This window comes from Ziziphus jujuba, chromosome 6 (assembly GCF_031755915.1).
Source record: "Ziziphus jujuba cultivar Dongzao chromosome 6, ASM3175591v1".
Taxonomy (NCBI): Eukaryota; Viridiplantae; Streptophyta; class Magnoliopsida; order Rosales; family Rhamnaceae; genus Ziziphus; species Ziziphus jujuba.
In genome coordinates, this window is record NC_083384.1 from 30,614,971 (window position 1) to 30,634,164 (window position 19,194).

Sequence of the window (19,194 nt, forward strand, 5' to 3'; positions counted from 1 at the left end):
GATTAAAAATTGCAAATTATATAGGTTAGATAGCAAAATTAAACAAATATAAAAGATGAATAAATAAAAATAGATGAAAATAAATGAGCAAGATAGAAAAAATGCATAAACAAGAGAAATATTTAACATATTTTTCTCTTTTTTTTTATCATTAAAATATAATTTATTATACAATAGAAAATGTTTAATTGAATTTAATTGGTATTATATTCCAAAGGTAAAATAATTAAATATAATTATTACAATAACTGATCAATTATAATTCACCAAAAAAAAATAAATAATCAATTAGAAATAATTTAAAATTCATTTTAAGTCAAAATCCTTATGTTTCGAAAAATAAACTAATAATTGTATTCTATTTAATAAATACATGTATAAATATATATATATATATATATATATATGGATTTTTTTTTTTTGGTACCAATAAAATGGAGGCCTAGGCATGCGCCATTCCCATGCCCAAAGCCGGCCCTGAACACATGCCCTCTCTGTTTTCTTCTTCCCAGATCAAACCCACACACACAGACCATGAGTTTTCATGGAAATCACCGGAAAAATACAGAAAACTCTCTCTCTCTCTCTTGTTTTCTCTCCTTCCTCTTTCACTAAGAAAGGTGCGCCGTATACCGTACGAGAAATCCCTTTTCACATCTAGCTCAATAACTAAAGCCGTTGTCACATGTCTTTTTATTATTGGGATAGTAAACTTCTTGAACAAAACTAAACCACAACACACACACATATATATATATATATGTGTGGTGTGTGTGTGTATATATATATATATATATAACACCCCTCTAAATAATTAACCACATAACATCTACATGAAAAATCCTCCAAATACTTTTCGTGACAAATAATTTAATTTCCTATGTGTTTAACGTTTTGAACAAAAGACAACATCTGTTTTGGAGATTACCTTCCAATTTTTAAACTTGTTAGTTTATATATTTATACCACCAAAATTCTACAAAATTCTAAACAGAGTATATTTACTCCTACAAATTAATTTGTCCCCAAAAAAAAAGAAGTGTAAATGCGATTTACCTTATAAGCCCTCCCGTATTTTTGTATATCTTGAAATGTCGTTTATAATCGTCTTCTTCCTCAAGAGAATCAACAGCTTCACTTCCACTTGATTCACAACATTCATTGAAGCGTCTCTTATTCTGTCTTTTTTTCATATAACCTCTCTAAGTCTTGTCTGTATATAAACCGAACCCCAAACTTCTTAATCTCGCGAGACTCATTTGGACCCAAATAGGCATGGAAAGAGACGTCAGTGCAACAAGTATTTGGCCATTTTAGATCATCCATTTTCTGTCGCAAAACCGATTTTGTTACATGCGCCATGAACACGTGATCTGAACTCTCCCTATCCCTAACTTTGTTGGGCCAAAGATTTGGAAACGAATTCCAAAAAGGGATGGTTTGGGAATTGAATTTCCATTTGACTTTAAAATCTGTACCCAAGACAATTGTATTCTGATGAAGAACAATGCAGAAAGCTAAAGACAAGAATTCGGGATCATTCCAATTTGAAGGAGATACAATATTACTGATTGAATTCCCACAAGTTTGATGGTCGAACCACTCTAGAATTTCATCTCCTGGATAGCAAAAATAATCTGAACGACAACCACTGGCCTGTTTCATGAGCGGGAAATTAATCAACTTGCTCAAAAATTAAAAACCATCTCAGCAAAGGAAGAGAAATAGATATACATACAGAGAATCCATTCAGACGAGACAAAATATGAAATAGTGCCTGATCAGCAAGCATGTTGCGTGTGTTCTGATCCAGTTTTTCACAACCGTAAAATGTAAAGTAATCAGACCATGATGTACAGCCACGTTCACAAACACTTAAAAGTCGAGTTGGAATCTTTGGTAAAGATCTTAAAAATTGAGATGGAATCTCTGGCAAAGATTTCAATCTATGACAATAACTCACACACAAGGTGTTCAAAGATGGTGAAATGGGAGGCAATTCTTGAATTTTTGAACAGTAGTAGAGCGACATCAGGCTAAGGTTCTTTAATTTACCTAGACTGTTGGGGAGAAACTCAAGGTACTGGCATTCATTCATACATAAAATTTTAAGGGATACTAGATTTTCAGTCGACTCTGGCAACTCTTTAATCCCACTCTCACTTAAATAAAGTTGCTTTAACCGTACCATAGGCTCCAAGATTTCTGGCAGCTTTTTCAGTTTCTCACAACCTTTTAGATATAATGATTCAAGAGATTTCAAATGACAAATGCTTGTTGGAAGACTTTTAAGTCTTTTGCAAAACCCCAAATCTAATTCAACAAGAGCCGACAGATACCAAATTGATGGGGGCACTGTTTCTATAGCTGTCTCACGTAAAACTAAACATCTTAAATTGGGTGCAAACTTTTGAGAAATGTGTGCCTGAGATGGGTAGGGCAATACATTGCTTATTAACTTTAGGATCCAACTTTCAGATAATTCCTCTGTACTCCGTAACATCCCTTCACCATATCTAAGTTTGGAGCAGCCATTCAAATTTAGACAAGTAAGCTCGTCAATATTTTGAAGAGATGAACGAAACTGAACCAAGCTTGTACAGCCTTCAAGATTTATCTTTTCCAGATTAGGAGCCTGTGTCAGATCTGGTACTTGAGTAAGGAACTTGGAAAAACTAAGATCCATCCTTCTTAACACCGGAAGATACTGTCAAACAAAGGAGAAAAGGGGTTAATTATTACTTCATATATGCATGCACTTTAACATGTAATTCAATATAACTAAATTAAGCATACCACAACTTTACGAGTATTCCAAAGCTTTTCAACATGGCTGCCACGCAGTAGAAGTCCAACAAGATTCTCAGGATTAAATTGTGATGGCAACGATTTCGAAGGGTATGAGTCCCATTGTAAAAACCTTAACTTAGTAGAAAGATAAGAGTGAAGAGCTCGAGGAATGGACAGTTTGAACTTGAGGATCCACTCATTTCTATCAGTATAATAATGACCATAATAAACTCTGAGAAGTCGTAGGTTGCGCATGTTTGAGAAGGCTCCAGGATGCACTATCACATTTTTTTCAATTTCAAACATGTCCAATGATATGACTTCAACTGCTGCGGTTCCCTGGCATTTAAGATGAACATCAATATTATAAATAGGATACAATAAAGCTAAATTTATTCAGAACTTGTTGGTATATATATGGACCTAATTTTGTTTGTTTGAAATGGTTTTGTAAGAAGAATTCTATCACTTTTAGAAGAAATGAATAATGCATTTATACTTACTGTACAATTTTCAAATTCATCACAAACTTCCATAGGCATCGCACAACCTACTGCGTTTACCAGGTTCTTTATCTTCATCACGTACAATTTCTCGACCCATTTGCCTCAGCAAATCATGCATCCGTAGCTCGTTACCTTCATCATCTTCAATTAAACACTTCTCAATGAGAAGAGTTATTTCCATTTCCACAACATCACCTAAGATGCTTTTTGCATGGTCTCTTGTAAAAGATGAATTAAATAAGAAAGCAATGTCCAGAAACATATCCTTGCTTCCATTATCCAGCCCATCGTAACTGATTTTCAACACTTCTTTAATTTCCAAATTTTGATTATTTTTCAGCTTCTTCAATACATTTTCCCATTCATCTTTAGGTCTACGGCAAAGGGAAGAGCCCAAGACCTTTAGGGCTAGTGGGTTCCCATGAGCATATCTTGTTGCCTCTAACACCATTTCATAATCAATTGTTGAAGAGTTTTCACGAAAAGCACATAATCGGAAGAGCTCAAGAGATTCAATGTCATTTAACCTCTCAACCTTGTGAATACTATCGGTTGCTGTCTTAAGCACTTGCTCATCTCTAGTTGTAACAATGATTCTGCTTCCAGGAGCAAGTACACAACATCCATTAACAAAAGCTTCTAATTGGGTTGAGCTATCCACATCATCCAAAACAATAAGTGCCTTTACACATCGAAGTCTCTGAAAAATAGTAGGAGAAAAAGCTTCAACGGGGGTATCCATCTTTCGAATAGTTTTCTCATTCAATAAACAAGATATAACATCCTTTGTCAGATGATCTAATCCACCGGATCCTTTATGTATTTTTCTAACATCTTCAAGGAAACAGCAACGATCGAATGATTGAGAGTTTGATAATTTTTGAAATACAATTTTAGCAAGGGTAGTCTTCCCGATACCTCCCATGCCCCAAATACCAATAAAGCGAATATCTTTTGAGCCAATGGATAATAGCGATTCAATTTTCTTTATTTTTTCTGTAATTCCAATGAATCCCTTGAAATATTGCTCATATGATGATTGACATTGTAGCAATGTTTTAAAATATTTTTGACGATTTTTTGAACAAACTCATTCTCACCCCTAGAAAAATGAGGAAAATACAATTGTATGAAAAATAGTACTCACCAAATCTCAATATAAAAGAAAAATAGTTAAATATAAATAAGCTGTTTGATTTATTCAATTTTTACATCCTATATTTATTGCTGTTGTTGCCGGTGAAAAATGAAAATAATAATATTTATTGACTGTTTTTCATTATTGTTCACTATCTTATTGTTTCAATCTGGAATTTATAAATTAATTTTTTTAATCAATCATGTGGCATAATATACCTAATGATAATGCTTTCATATTTTTGTTGGTAAATGCAACTTAAACACAAAAATGCTATGAATTTAGCTTATATTTGGTATAGCTTTTTGTTAATCAAAAAGTTCTATTTAAGAGCCAAAATTAATTTTTGCAAAAAATATAGGTGTTTGGCTATAGTTATCAATTACTTGTTGACAACAAAGAAGATTTTTTAGACAATTATGGAAAAGCCAAGTTTTAAGCCTTTTAAAAAAGCTCTACTCTTATTTTTTTGCAAAAACTTTCTCACTTACCATAATTACCAAAACAAACACTTTATTACATACCTTTTTTTCGTTGCTATTTTAATAAAAATACACAATTTATCAATAATTAAGCCCTCCATAAAATTCAATTGCTAAAAATGTTTTGGCTCCTCACGCTATTTTCCTTTAGTTCCCAAATATTATTTTTTATTTTTGTATATATTTAAAGAATTAATACGTTAGCTAAAATCTAAATAATAAACCTAAAATAATATACTTTATAAACGATAAACTTTACCACATTAATTTTTGTGTAGTAATATTGTTATTAATTAACATTACTTATACAAAAAAATATTTGACGTATAATAAAAACATAATATTCTACGCAATTGAGTACAAAACATTTTATAATGTTGATAAACACTCAATCAAATGTTCATAATACTTTTTTAACTAACTGCCAAACGATTGTTTATTTTTTAGTAAATTTTTTTTTTAAAAAAAGATCTATTATGAAAAGTTATACTGATAAAAATTCTATTTTTGTAAGCTATACCAAACAAATAATTATGTTGAAAATCTATTGATGATGACACATGCCATTTTTTTATAAGAAAAGGGGAATTTAAAACATAACTATATTAGGAGCTTTTAAAACATTTAAAAAAATAACAAATTTCATTTAAACCTTTTTTATTTGGTCTTAATTACATTTAGATTTCATATATTTTTTAAAAATTATTGCTAACATCCAATACTTAGTTTTTATATCTATTAAAATTAACTTAATCCATCATTTTTTTACTCATTAAATTTAATAGTTAAAAGCTAAAATATTATTTTTACAAGGTTATTAATTAGAAAATATTGATTTTAATTTATTAAAAAAAAAAAAAAAAAACCCCTCACACACTCAAGCACGCATGCACACACATGCACCCAAACACCCACAAGCACGCACGCACACATACATACAGGAGTTAGGTATGTTTTGACAAATATAAAAAATTGAAAGAAGATCAATAATATGTTCTAAAAGTATAGAATCTAAGTATAATAACCAAAAAAAAATCTAATGGATCTAAATGAAATTTTTCTTTAAAAAAGTTATTTTTTTTAATAATAGTTATAATACATTCTAAATATTATTAGTAGTTCTAGTTAGTAGGCCAAGTCTATATATATATATATATATATATAAGTCCAGGTTATAAATATGATTACTCAAAATGTGAAATAAATTATGGGGCCTTTTAAATTCTTGGGCCAATAATTTTCTTGTTCCCATACGACGAAGGGAAAAGAGGGTAGCTCACGAGCTAGCCCATTATGCTTTAAGTTTAGTTTTAGGACTCCATGGCTCTCTGACTTTGTTCATTTAGTATGTGTCCTGCTGGTGCTGATTTATAGCTAATATTATTAAGACTCCATATTTTTTTAAAAATCTGCATCTACCTCTTTTCTGTTTTTTAAAACATCAAAAATGACTCATTTGCCCATTTTTGTCAGTTTTATTAATTAATTTTAACAGTTAAAATTAAAAAATATTAAAAATTAATATTTTATAATTGAATAATCTTTTAAAAATACAATTTTAGTATTTAATTATTAAAATTAACTAATAAAAATTAATAAATGAGCCAATTTTAATATTTTTGAAAAATAGGAGGGAAGTAAATTATAATTTTTCAAAAGAATACATCCAATTGATATTATGATAAAACTGAAGACATGTAAATGAAAATTTACGATTGATTTAGTAAAAATTTTTCATTTTATTTTCAATATATATATATATATATATTTACATATATTGGGCCTTATTATCAGACAGAACCGATTTTGCACTACTTACTGCTAATAATAAATCATTTACCTGGATTTCGTCGAATTCAATCCAGTTATATTAGACGCATCTGTCAATGCAACCCTCCATTGAAGCACCTTCTCCACTCTGTGTTTAAAACGTTCTTCAAGTTCAGCAAATGCAACTCCATAACTCCTCTTCTGTTGTCGTACATCCGATGGATCTATCTCATAAAAGATTGGAATGATGACACTCAGCTTATTTCTTTTCTTGCATTCAAGAATTTCCACCAGTTCATTCAGACACCATGTAGATGAAGCATAATTTTTCGAGAAAATGATGACCCCGATTTTGGAATTCTGGATAGCTTGGCTAAGTGTGAGTGGAATTTCATCACCGACCTGAAGTTCATGATCATCCATGAAAGTTGAGATATGCTTTGCAGATAAAACAGCATAAAGATGGCTAACAAATTTATGGCGTGTGTCTTCACCTCTGAAACTGAGAAACACATCATAGTTTTCTTGAATCTCATGCTTTTGTTGAAGAGAGATTGGCAAAGAAAGAGGAGGAGGAGGAGGAGGAGGTGAAGAAGGAGAAGAAGAAGAAGAAGCCATGTTTACAAATTAAAACTCCCTTAGTGAAGAATATAAAAGTGCTTGTCCAGCTACTAAGGACCCCACAAGCTGGCACAGAGAGGCCAAAAAAAAAAAAAAAAAAAAGGGTAACTCGGAACTAATTTTTCTCTCATCTAATCATTTTTCATAAGATTTTTAACTTTCGTTGATTGACCATAAGATTCCAAATGTGAGATTAGTTGCACAGCACACCAGAGTTTTTGGTTTATTGCCTAACTAACGTCATCCTTAAACTAAAAATTTCAAAAACTCTTTATGAAAATGGACCAAACTATATATGAAAGATGGATAGCAAAAGAGACAACTAACTATATATAAATATTCATTAATATGCAATTAATTTTTTTGAAGTTGACTAGCTATTATTTTATCTACCATTGGATTATCAATTTGGGGTGGTTTGAGGGTTATAGCTTCATTTTTTTCTTGTTACTCTTTTTTTTCCACATAACTAGTAAGAAACTGAAACTCATATTGGTAAACCAGGAAATTTCTCGGTTGTTTCCTCCAAATTTTCATGTACTTTCTTTGGTCTAAGTTTGTGGAAAAAAAGTTCTATGATCACAACCGCATCAACTCCTAAAAATTGGACTAAACTATATAAGCTGGCTAACAAAAGAAACAATTAACAATACCTAACATTGAATTAAGTTTGGTTAATTACCTCATGGTCTTGATTTGGAAAAAACTAAATAAATAAAAGAGAGAGATGAAAAGAGTTCTCCCCAAGTAATCATGTACAATTTCTCTGTAAAATAATAAAAAATATTATTTGTTTCTACTGATTATACTTTTAAGTAAGTTTTATCTACGAATGGCCATTAATATGTAATTAGCTTGTGCTTATATGGTATTTTCAATTTTAGGTGGTTGGAAAGATCTGAGGCCACTCTGTAGTTCTTGCACTAATGAAGTTGGTTTTTATTAAGGCCCTGTTGTATCTTGGGCATTTTTTTTTTCCCCATGGGAACTGGATACTTGTAGGACAAGGAAGGAACAGGAAAGAAAACATGGAATAAAGTGTCATTTTTCTATATTTGATCAATCTTGCTCTCAAACAGACTTTATATAGAAAAAACACTTGGAGAGTTTCATACATATTGCTGACTACAGATAGATACACAGCTTAAATAGAAAAGCAAATATTTTGCAGTTCAGGTATTTGGCAGACAATGATAGTACCATACACTTTAAGTACAAAAAAGCTTTGTTGAAGGCCAGTACTACTAAAAGGAAACAAAGCAAAACTTGTAGTAAATCAGGTCAGTAACTTAGAAACATGCGTCACAGATATGGTTGCAGTAAAAAAATTCCAGTGCTGCTTATTGAGTACAATTAGTAACAAATTAGACAGACTTTCAAATACACATAATAATTACTCAGAGAGTTAAGAATGTTCCACTGGATGCAAAGGCGTATTTACCCTTAAAATTCATCATAAACAACTCAGAATCATATTTCCTAGGTAACGTGATGTGTATATTATTTAATTTGTTATGCGAATATATGTACAAAGGTTCACACTGGTTAAAGAAATTCATACTTACATCACTACAACAGAGCATTCCCATGAGATGATCAGAAAAAAGACAAAAGGACGAGAGCTTTTCCAAAGATGCCACACCACATTTGAAGCTAAGCATTATGTTGTCTGCATAGCTCACACACGGATTCTTCATAGCCTGAAAGTAAAAAAGACACGCCAAATTGTGGATGAACAAAATTAACATCAAGAACATATCAATACTGCCCAGTTCATGTATTTTATAGACAAAAGCCAGAATCATATAAATTAACTACAAAATATTCTGTTCAACCCCAGCACTACTAAAAGGAAACAAAGCAAACTAGTAGTGAATATGATTATATATCACCATGCATGACATATGCATCTAAACTTCTTCAGCAATAGCAAGCAATGCACCACTTTCAGTTCTATGGAGCAGAGTACTGGCACTTTTACTTTGAAAAATAATCAAAATATGACAATGAACCCATAAAGCTTGCTTACTAGATATATTGCAGTCTGCTTATCGAAAAATGAAAATAAAATACAATCCATATTAAGCAAAAATCGAAGGATTCCAAGTGTTTAACCGCATGTTGCTTGTTGGTATACTGGTACGTGTACACCAACAAGAAATTCCAATTATTACTATGCATTGAACAGAAAAGATCTAGGGAGAGAGTGCTTTTCCAAGGTATCCTACCTTTTATTTCAAGATAATTAGATGTTAGTCATGTCTGCATAGATAACTCAAACATGAATTCTTCATAACCTGAAAGTAAAAGTCAAGCCAAATCGAGGATCAGCAAAATTAATGAATATTAACGTGGAAAATTTCATAGACAAGGCTTTTTTAAATAAACATGTTTTTAGTACATATTAGGAAAATTCGCAGAACAACTTTTTTAAATAAACATGTTTTCAATGCTTGTTACATAATATTACCTTATGGCTTGTTAAATTATTTGAAAGTAACGATAAGCATGTTTCTCTTAGTTGTAGAGCCAAATTGTTCTGCTTTTCTTTTTTGGTTCCTTAACATCCAAATGCTCTGCATCTTTGAGCAGTCACATCGACTTGAATTTCTTTGAATTAATCATATGATGCGATTGATCATCGTCATCATCCTGATGAGAGTCAACAACTTCACAGCTTCCACTTGCTTCACAATATTCATCAAAGCTTCTCTTTCTCTTACTTTTAGTTTCTGCATCAAATCTCTCTATATCTTCCTTGTATACCAACCATATCCCACACTTCTTTATCTCACAATGTTCACTTCCCCAGTTGTCAACTCCAAAATCTTCAAGATCGAAGAACGTACGTTGGAAATGAATTGATGCCTCAGTGCTACAAGTACAGGGCCAACTTAGTCCAATCAATTTCGAATTTTGCAAAAATGATTTTGATACTGACCATATGAACATGTGATCTGGACTAATGATGCCGTGATTATGTCTCAAACCATCATCAAATTCATGAGAATGCTCATCATCGGTGGTTTTGAAAGTGAGTTTGCATTCGATGTTAACATATAAAAAAGGCTCAAATTTCTTGCGATCAAAAACAACGCAGAGAGCCAAACCCAAGAAGTTGTCATTATTCCAGTATGGAGGAAGCATAATATTCATTGAAGTTCCTGGAGTTTGATTGGTGAACCACTTTGGAATTTCATCTCCTGGATAACACATCTTAAGAGATATGTAGCCCTGTATCATGAATAAGAAATTAATCTAATTTGACGAAAATCATAAACATTTTATCACAGAGCTCTTAAAATTAGCGCACAGAAAGAGAAAAATGAACATATATATATATATATATACACACCTCATCTTCTTTAAAATCTGCAGCAGACAGAACTCTAATTACTGCACATTCAATGGCTATGTTGTTGCGTGTATTATGATCCAATTTTTGACAACCATAAAAGCTAAACCAACTACTTAGTGATGATTTCTTCCAAGTAGACATTTCTGAGTGGTGTAGGCCTAGGAATGGCGCCCTCCAATTTGATATTTTATCCAATGATGTACAGTAGCTTGCATCCAGATTAACACAAGATGATGGAAGCTCTGGTAATGATTTCAGTCTCCTACAATATTGTACATCCAAGCCTTCCAAAGCAGGTGGAAAGGGAGGCAGTTTTTCCAGGTTTGAACAACCATCGAAGTTCATCAACCGAAGTTTCCTTAAATTACACAGATTGTTTGGGAGATTCTCAATGCCCTCACACAATTGTATAGATAATGTTGTGAGAGAAATTAGATTTTCAATGGTCTCTGGTAACCCTTTAAGCAGCCCTGCTCTGCTAATGAAAAGTTTTTTCAAGTTCTCCATAGGCTCTAAAATTTCCGGAAATTTTTCTAGTCCTAAACAACCAGATAAATCTATCGATTCAAGAGATTTCAACTCACAGATGCTGGTTGGAAGACTTTTAAGTCTTTGGCAATCACCCAAATCTAATTGAGCAAGACCCGAGAGACACCAAATTGACGAGGGTACTTCTTCTATACTTGTCCCACGCAAATGTAAATTAGTTAAATTTTTCGGAAATTTATGAGAAACGTGGGCTTGAGATGAGTAGAGAGTTAAATTGTTTGTAAAACTTTGCATAAAACCTTTGAGAGATGTGAACTTCAGCTGACAAATGTTGCTTAGAAGGTTCTTAATGTCTCCACTCTTTACAAGATCCATGTACCCTGTACTCCTTGATATCTCTTTAAAATCTCTAAGGTTGGAGCAGCCACTCAAATTCAGATAAGTAAGCTTCTGAAGATTCTGAAGAGGTGAAAGAACTTGAACCAAATTTGTACAACCTTCGAGATTTATGCTTTCAAGATTTGGAGCTTGAGACAGATCTGGTAGCTCAGTAAGAAACCTGGAATAACTAAGATCGATCCTCCTTAGTATCGGAAGAGACTGTCAAAAAAAGATGGAGAAAAGGAGTTACAATATTTAGCATATGCATGTACTTGACATTAGCTAATACAATATAACTAAATCAAACATACCTGAATTTTATTATTCCAAAGTTTCTTAACATGACTGCCTCGTAATACCAATTCAACAAGATTCTCAGGAGAAAGTTTTGATGGCAATGATTTCAAAGTGTACAAATCCCACTGAAAATATCTTAGCTGATTAGAAAGATCATAAGAATCAAGGCTCTGAGGAATTAATAGTTTGAAGTTATTGTCACCAATATTGTCACAATAAATTTTGAGAATTCGTAGATTGTACATCTTTGAGAGGGCTGCAGGACACACTTTTACATCTCTATTAATTTGAGACAAGTTAAGTGATATTCCTTCAACTGCTGCAGTCCCCTGACAGTCAAAATGAACATTGATATTGATAAGGATACAATATACACATAAATATATAAAGGAAAATTTATTAACTCTGTATGAACACCTAATATTAATTGTCAGTTGGAAATGATCGTATTGGTACTCTCTTTTTGTTAGAAGACATCAATGATGAATTTGTTTTGCACTTACCGTACTTCGTTCCAGTATTTGGCAGATATCCTTGGCATCCCACAACCTACTACAATTACCAGGTTCTTTATGTTCGTTACGCACAATTGCCTGACCCATTTGTCGTAACAAATCATGCATCCTTAGCTCATTGTCTAAGGGACTGTCACTACTTTCAATCAAAGACTTATGAATGAGAATTCTTATTCCTGTTTTCACAAATGAATCATCGAAATCTAATATGCTTTCTACATGATCTCTTGTAAAATGCCGACTGAACAAACATGCGAGGTCAAGAAATAGATTCTGAGTCTCTTTATCATCTAGTCCCTCGTAACTTATTCTCAGCACATCCTGAATTTGAGGGTTAGGAACTTTTTGTAGTTTGTTTATTGCAGCTTCCCATTCTTCTTTGCTTTTGGAGTGAAGGAAACAACCCAAAACCTTAAGAGCTAATGGATTTCCATTTGCATAACTGGCCACTCTTATTGATAGCATTTCATAACGATCTCTTGCAAAAGTTTTTTTTCCAAAAGTATTCAAATGGAAAAGCTCAAGGGAATCGCTATGATTTAATCCTTCAACCTTGTAAATATTTCCAGTTACTTTCTTAAGCACTTGCACATTTCTAGTTGTAATAATGATTCTACTTCCAGGGGCAAGCTGATCATACCCTTCAACTAATGCTTCTAATTGGACTGAAGTACCAACATCATCTAAAACCATGAGGACCTTTTTACGGCGTAATTTGTTATGAATAAAAGGTGATGCTACAAATGGTGAATCCATCCTTAAAATAGCTTCATGATTTAATAACCCCAACAGAAGTTTCTTTCTCAAATAATCCGGTCCATATCTTGCATATTCTTCCCTAACATTCCAAAGAAAGTAATGACCTTCAAACTTCGAATATGATAATCTTTGAAATAAAACACTAGCAAGGGTGGTCTTACCAATACCTCCCATGCCCCATATGCCTATAATACGAACATCTTTTGAGCCAATACATAATTTTGATTCAATTTCCTTGATCTTTTTTTCAATTCCAATGAGGTGTCCATTAATATGCGTAGTCGTAGTTGATGAAAGATATTTAGGCAATTTCTTTGAAACATCTTCAACAATTTGTTGAATTAATTTATTCTCAGGCCTACATAAATTAAGAAATTAATATTGTTGTTAGAAAAATAGGATCAATATCTAATTGATACATATATATATATATATAATTATTTAAAACAAAAAAACAGAGAAAAATCTCGTATAGGATTTTTGAAGAACAGAGTATTTTTGTTCTGTTTTGAATATATATGTGATTATATATATCTTTTTGAAGATTCATGTCAACTAATCAGCTTTCATAATTTCATTCGGATGTAGAGAAAGTTACCTGAATTCCTTGGAATCCAGCCCGCATAGATCGGCTACTTGTGTTAAAACAGCCTTCCATTGATGCACCTTCTCCATATTGTCCCTGAACCGATCTTCGAGTTGAGCAAATGCAGCTCCATAGCTCCCCTTTTGTTTTCTTACAGTGGATGGCTCTACACCGTAAAAGATGGGCATAACAACACTCTGCTTGTTTTTTTTCTTGCATTCAAGAATATGAACCAGCTCATCCAAACACCATGTAGACGAAGCATAATTTTCGGAGAGAATGATAACCCAGATATTGGATTCCTCGATCGCTTTGCGAAGTGTGGGTGAGATTTCATCACCTCTCTCAAGTTCATGATCATCCATGAAAGTGGAGATTTGGTTTGCTGATAAAGCTGCATAGAGATAGCTAGCAAATGTATTGCGTGTGTCCTCACCTCGGAAACTGAGAAACACATCATATTTTTCTTGAATCTCATGCTTTTTTTCAGAAGAGATTGATGAAAATTGAGAAGAAGAAGAAGAAGAAGAAGAAGCCATAGGAGCCCGTGAAAATTGAAAATGGAGAAGAAGAAGCCCAATAGTTCACCTAAATGCCTTTTCCTTTCATATTTGTGGTGACTTTTTTTATTTATTTTTAATGAAAATTCTGAATTTGAAATACCTTAGATGTAAACACATGGCGAGAGATCAACGGATCTTTGACATTGCTATAGGCATGATGTGCTGAGGTGAAGGAACAGTTTCATAAAATAGTAAAATACCTTAGATGCTGTTCACTTAGACTCAGTAAACATAACGCAATTGTAATTATAATGATTTGAAAATGGTGGCAGCTGAAGCAAGAATCTCTCCTCATGTCTTAGTATGTTTTTCCCGTAAGTGGAAGCCTTAGGAAATGGGCATTATATAAAGTATAATGCATATTGACTATTTTCATTGGAGGACAGCTCCCAAAATTTGACTATTTCTTATTTGACAAATCTTCATGGCCGGCTCAACTTCTATGGGAGAAACACTTGTGTATATATATATATATATATACATATATATTGAAAACAGGAAAAAACAAAAAAAACAAAAAAAAAAAAAGAAAAAAGAAAAAAAGAAAACTTGTAAGGATGGTTTATCGGTACCACTCCAAGTAGTTTATTGCTATGCGTTAAAAACTGTCTTTGACTTTTAAAATTGGCCACCTACTTGTCTTTTCATTTCAACTTACCTAATCATCTTCGATTTTTAAAAAATAAAAATAAAAGAAAGAAATATTTAATTTACGATTTTTTTTTTCCTTTTGACAAGAAAGATTTTTTTCATGATTAAAGTTTTTTATTTTTTTCAGAATAAAATACTTTTTTTTTTGGCCTTTAGAAAGAACAATTTAATGTTAAAGTGCCTATGTCCCCATTTCTAGAATCTTACTCATCTTACAAAATAGTTATTATTTTTCATTTAGGTTTTATTTAAGGGTTAACTATCTTTTGTAGGAATTTGTGAATAGAAATTATAAATATTATTTATTTATTTGGTTGTCATAATACTTAAAATACTAGAATTTTATTTTAAAATAAATAAAATAATAAAAAACAGTATTCTAGTAAAAAAATAAATTTTCAGAATAGAAATGTATATGTTATTGGAAACGAATTAACTTTTAACATTTGGTATAGTTTGAAACATTGGATTTTTTTCATATAGATGTAATATTTTCTATAATAACGATTATCTTTCTACGACTAAATGACAAGAACAAAAAAGAAACATTCATTATTTTTTGTTTTTTGTATCATTCATTCATAAAAAGAGAGATAGTGAAACATAAAATTGTTTATTGTTTCTGAAAATTTGGAACGTTACTATTCTCAAAAAGTAATTATTGTATACATTTGCCATTTATCAATCCATTGAGAATAGTGCGGGATGAAAATTGTTATAAGGCCAAAGAATCAAATTCTTGCCTCGACTAATAAATTTTTCTATTATCTTCATCTTATGTATGTGTATTTGGTGTTTATATATTTAGCAGTAAAAATCCATATATAGGATAACAATCTTAAGACAATAATCGGTGTTTCTACTGTAAATTTTTCTTTGCTCTATACGTTCATCCCGTCGGAAAACTTTATTGCTTCTCGTGGTCTGTTTTTGCATACACAAGCACCTTTTCGCATATATTAATTAATTTATATTGATAAGTTCGGCTATTGCATTCTTTACTTTGCAAGGCATCAGTGTTTATATAAATATATATTATATGTACAGATTTACATATAGTATTCATCTTTAAATTGATTAATTTATATTGCTTGATAAGTTCGGCAATTGCTTTCTTAAACTTTCAAAGCATCAGTGTTTATATATATATATATATATATATAGATCTACATGTACTGTTGTTTTTAAATTGTTTAATTTGTTCATACAGTCTTCTTTCTTTATTAGTTTATTCATAATCTAGTCATACAATTTATTCAATTATTTCATACTGTTGGCCTTTACAAATTGATTAATAAAGTGTGCTCTGTTTTCGCTGTTTTCTTTACTCTGCCATTTGAAACGAGTTGTGTACTCTATTTTCTATCTAATTGTTAATTGAAACGTGTCACTCTTTGTTTCCTTTTAATTGACACATATATAAACATTTTTCAATATCTTCTTTCTGTTTCGTCCGATTCATTTATTAAAATATATATATAGTGTTAATTAATTAATTGGCAATTGGTTATATATATATATATATATATATATATCTTCTTTACTTGAGTTGATTTCGGTTTTATATTTATATAAAATATATTAATATTGTTTGGTAATAGTTAGTTCAGACAAGTGGCCGAGTGGTCAATTCATATGTTTATATATATATAGTTTCAAATAGGTTAATTTTTCCAGGTTTTATGCTTTAAAGTTTCAAATTAATTGGCAATTGGTTACATAGAATTTCTTTCTTTAATTGCCAATTGAAATATTTTACTCTTTCTCTTTAAAAAAAAAAAAAAACTGTTTTCTCTTAATTGGCACATATATACATACTTAAATATCTAGTCTCTGTTTTTTCTTCTCCGATCCTTTTATCATAAATACATATAGAGTTTATTAATCAATTGGCAATATAATTCACTTTCATAAACAATTATATGCATATATATATATATATATATATCATCATTGCTTGACATCAGTTAGTGCCGTGAATTTAAAGTCTTCAATGTTTTCTTGTTAGTTTCAGTTTTATGTGCTAATTAACTTTCTTTGATTAATTTAGATATATATATATATATATTCGTAGATCTGGAAAATTTATTTACATTCAATTCTATTCTCTATATGCTTTATTATTGGTTAATACATATTGACGTTAGAGATATGTCCCTTGGTGTTGTATAATTGCCTTTATTTTCAATTGTTATGACTTTCAATTCATTATGTTTAGGATTTGTTGACTTTGGGTTTAATTTGTTAAAAGTTCTTCTATTCATTTATACATTTACGTTGCAATAGAATTATTATATAGTTATATTCATTCTATTAGTTTATATATATATATATATACATATATACAAAGTTCCATAATTTGTTCTATATATACACACACTTTGATTATTGGAGCTTTACTTTTGCTTAATATATTTTGGCTATTTATTTTGTGCAAAATTCATGAAGTATACTTTTTAAAATTACTTGGTTTGTAACTTTCGTTAACAGACAAATGGCAAATACAGGCCAAAATTCGATTCCTGCTCATGTGAATCATAGAGAGAAGCTCGAAAAGTTCAATGGTGCAGATTTTAAAAGATGACAACAAAAAATGCTTTTTTATCTCACAACTCTGAATTTGGCAAAATTTTCGAATGAGAAGACTCCTATCCTTAATGAGAATGAAACAGATAGGACAACTGTAGCAGCCGTGGACGCATGGAAACATGGAGATTTTCTATGCAAGAACTGTATCCTCAGTGGTTTGGACAACATACTATATAATGTGTATAGTCCAATTGAGACTTCCAAAGAACTTTGGGAATGCTTGGATAAGAAATATAAAACTAAGGATGCTGGGATGAAAAAATTTGTGGTTGGAAGGTTTTTAGATTTCAAAATGGTGGATTCTAAAACTGTTATGAACCAAGTAGAAGAACTACAATTGATTCTTCATGAAATACATGCTGAAAAGATGATTTTGAGTGAATCTTTTCAAGTTGCTACCATTATAGAAAATTTGCCACCTTCTTGGAAAGATTTCAAGAACTATTTGAAGCATAAACGTAAGGAAATGAGTATTGAAAATCTAATTGTTCATCTTAGAATTGAAGAAGACAATCGAAGTTTTGAAAAGAAGATCAAAACTCATTACCTGGAAGCCAAAGCTAATGTGATTGAGAATGGATAGAAAAATGGGAAAAAGAGAAAGTATTCTAGGCAAAATAATAGCCAAGGGAATGCAAAGAAATTCAAAGGAAACTGCTTTGTGTACAACAAGCAAGGTCATCGTGCAAATGAATGTAGACATCGGAAAGCACAAAGTAACTACAAGAAGAGCAAATTTCAAGCACACATGACAGAGGAAGATAAATTGTCAATTAACGTAGAAGAAATGAACCTTGCTGTTGTGATCTCTGAAGTAAATTTGGTTTGTAATAACAAAGGGTGGTGGGTAGACACAGGTGCTACTAGACACATATATTCCAATAGGAACATGTTTATTACTTATTATGGTGTGGACATAGGAGAACATTTTTATATGGGAAATTCCTCAACATCCAAGGTTGAAGGCCAAGAAAAAATAGTTCTAAAGATGACATCCGACAAGGAACTTACTCTTAACAATGTTCTTCATGTACCTAAAATAAGAAAGAATCTAATTTCTGGATCTTTGCTTATCAAAAATGGATTTAAGTTAGTTTTTGTGGCTGACAAATTTGTACTCATTAAAAATGGGATGTATGTGGGAAAGAGGTATTTGAGTAATGATTTATTTAAAATGAATGTAATGACTACTGTTACTTCTATTGATAATAATAAAGTTAAATCTTCGACTTATATTGTGGAGTCATTTAATTTATAGTATGGTAGGTTGGGACATGTAAATTATGATGCACCACGCAAATTAATGAACATGGACTTATTACTAAATTTGAGAATGACTCTAATCATAAATGTGAAACATGTGTAGAAGCTAAATTAGATAGAAACCCATTTCAAAATGTGCAAAGAAGTATAGAACATCTAGAATTAATCCATACTGATACATGTGATTTAAAATATATACAAACTAGAGGTGGAAAAAAGTATTTTATTACTTTTATAGATGATTGTACAAGATATTTTTATGTTTATTTATTGCGAAGCAAAGATGAAGAAAATTGAAATGTTTAAACATTATAAAAATGAGGTAGAAAACCAACTAAGCAAGAAAATAAAAACTTTGAGGAGTGATAGAGGAGGTAAGTATGAATCACCTTTTGAGGAATTCTGTTTAGAACATGGTATCATACACGAAATGACC

General features: G+C 31.3%; 3 protein-coding genes across 5 annotated transcripts; all 3 read right to left on the reverse strand.

Moving 5' to 3' along the window:
• Positions 1–1,173: 1,173 nt before the first annotated feature.
• LOC132804076 (disease resistance-like protein DSC1) lies at positions 1,174–4,038 on the reverse strand. The gene is made up of 4 exons (XM_060817983.1): positions 3,379–4,038; positions 2,797–3,129; positions 1,739–2,707; positions 1,174–1,656 (listed from the first exon to the last, which is right to left on the reverse strand). The coding sequence occupies exons 1-4, from the start codon at positions 4,036–4,038 to the stop codon at positions 1,174–1,176; spliced, it is 2,445 nt and encodes an 814-aa protein (XP_060673966.1).
• Positions 3,380–14,551, reverse strand: LOC107429753 (disease resistance-like protein DSC1). Of its 3 annotated transcripts, XM_060817795.1 has the most exons (9): positions 13,705–14,551; positions 12,336–13,464; positions 11,847–12,161; positions 10,663–11,754; positions 9,778–10,541; positions 9,536–9,604; positions 8,873–9,007; positions 6,757–7,088; positions 3,380–4,398 (listed from the first exon to the last, which is right to left on the reverse strand). In XM_060817795.1, exons 1-5 carry the CDS (start codon positions 14,229–14,231, stop codon positions 9,900–9,902), a joined length of 3,705 nt encoding a protein of 1,234 aa, XP_060673778.1. In that variant the 5' UTR covers positions 14,232–14,551; the 3' UTR covers positions 3,380–4,398; positions 6,757–7,088; positions 8,873–9,007; positions 9,536–9,604; positions 9,778–9,899. The 3 variants fall into 3 exon arrangements, with proteins under 3 accessions (XP_060673778.1, XP_060673777.1, XP_060673779.1); XM_060817794.1 differs by lacking the exon at positions 3,380–4,398 and having other exon boundaries at positions 6,632–9,007; XM_060817796.1 differs by lacking the exons at positions 3,380–4,398; positions 6,757–7,088; positions 13,705–14,551 and having other exon boundaries at positions 8,597–9,007; positions 12,336–13,185; positions 13,268–13,403.
• Positions 6,318–7,109, reverse strand: LOC112493428 (TMV resistance protein N-like). Its single transcript, XM_025079292.1, has 2 exons — positions 6,757–7,109; positions 6,318–6,342 (listed from the first exon to the last, which is right to left on the reverse strand). Exons 1-2 carry the CDS (start codon positions 7,107–7,109, stop codon positions 6,318–6,320), a joined length of 378 nt encoding a protein of 125 aa, XP_024935060.1.
• Positions 14,552–19,194: the final 4,643 nt, after the last annotated feature.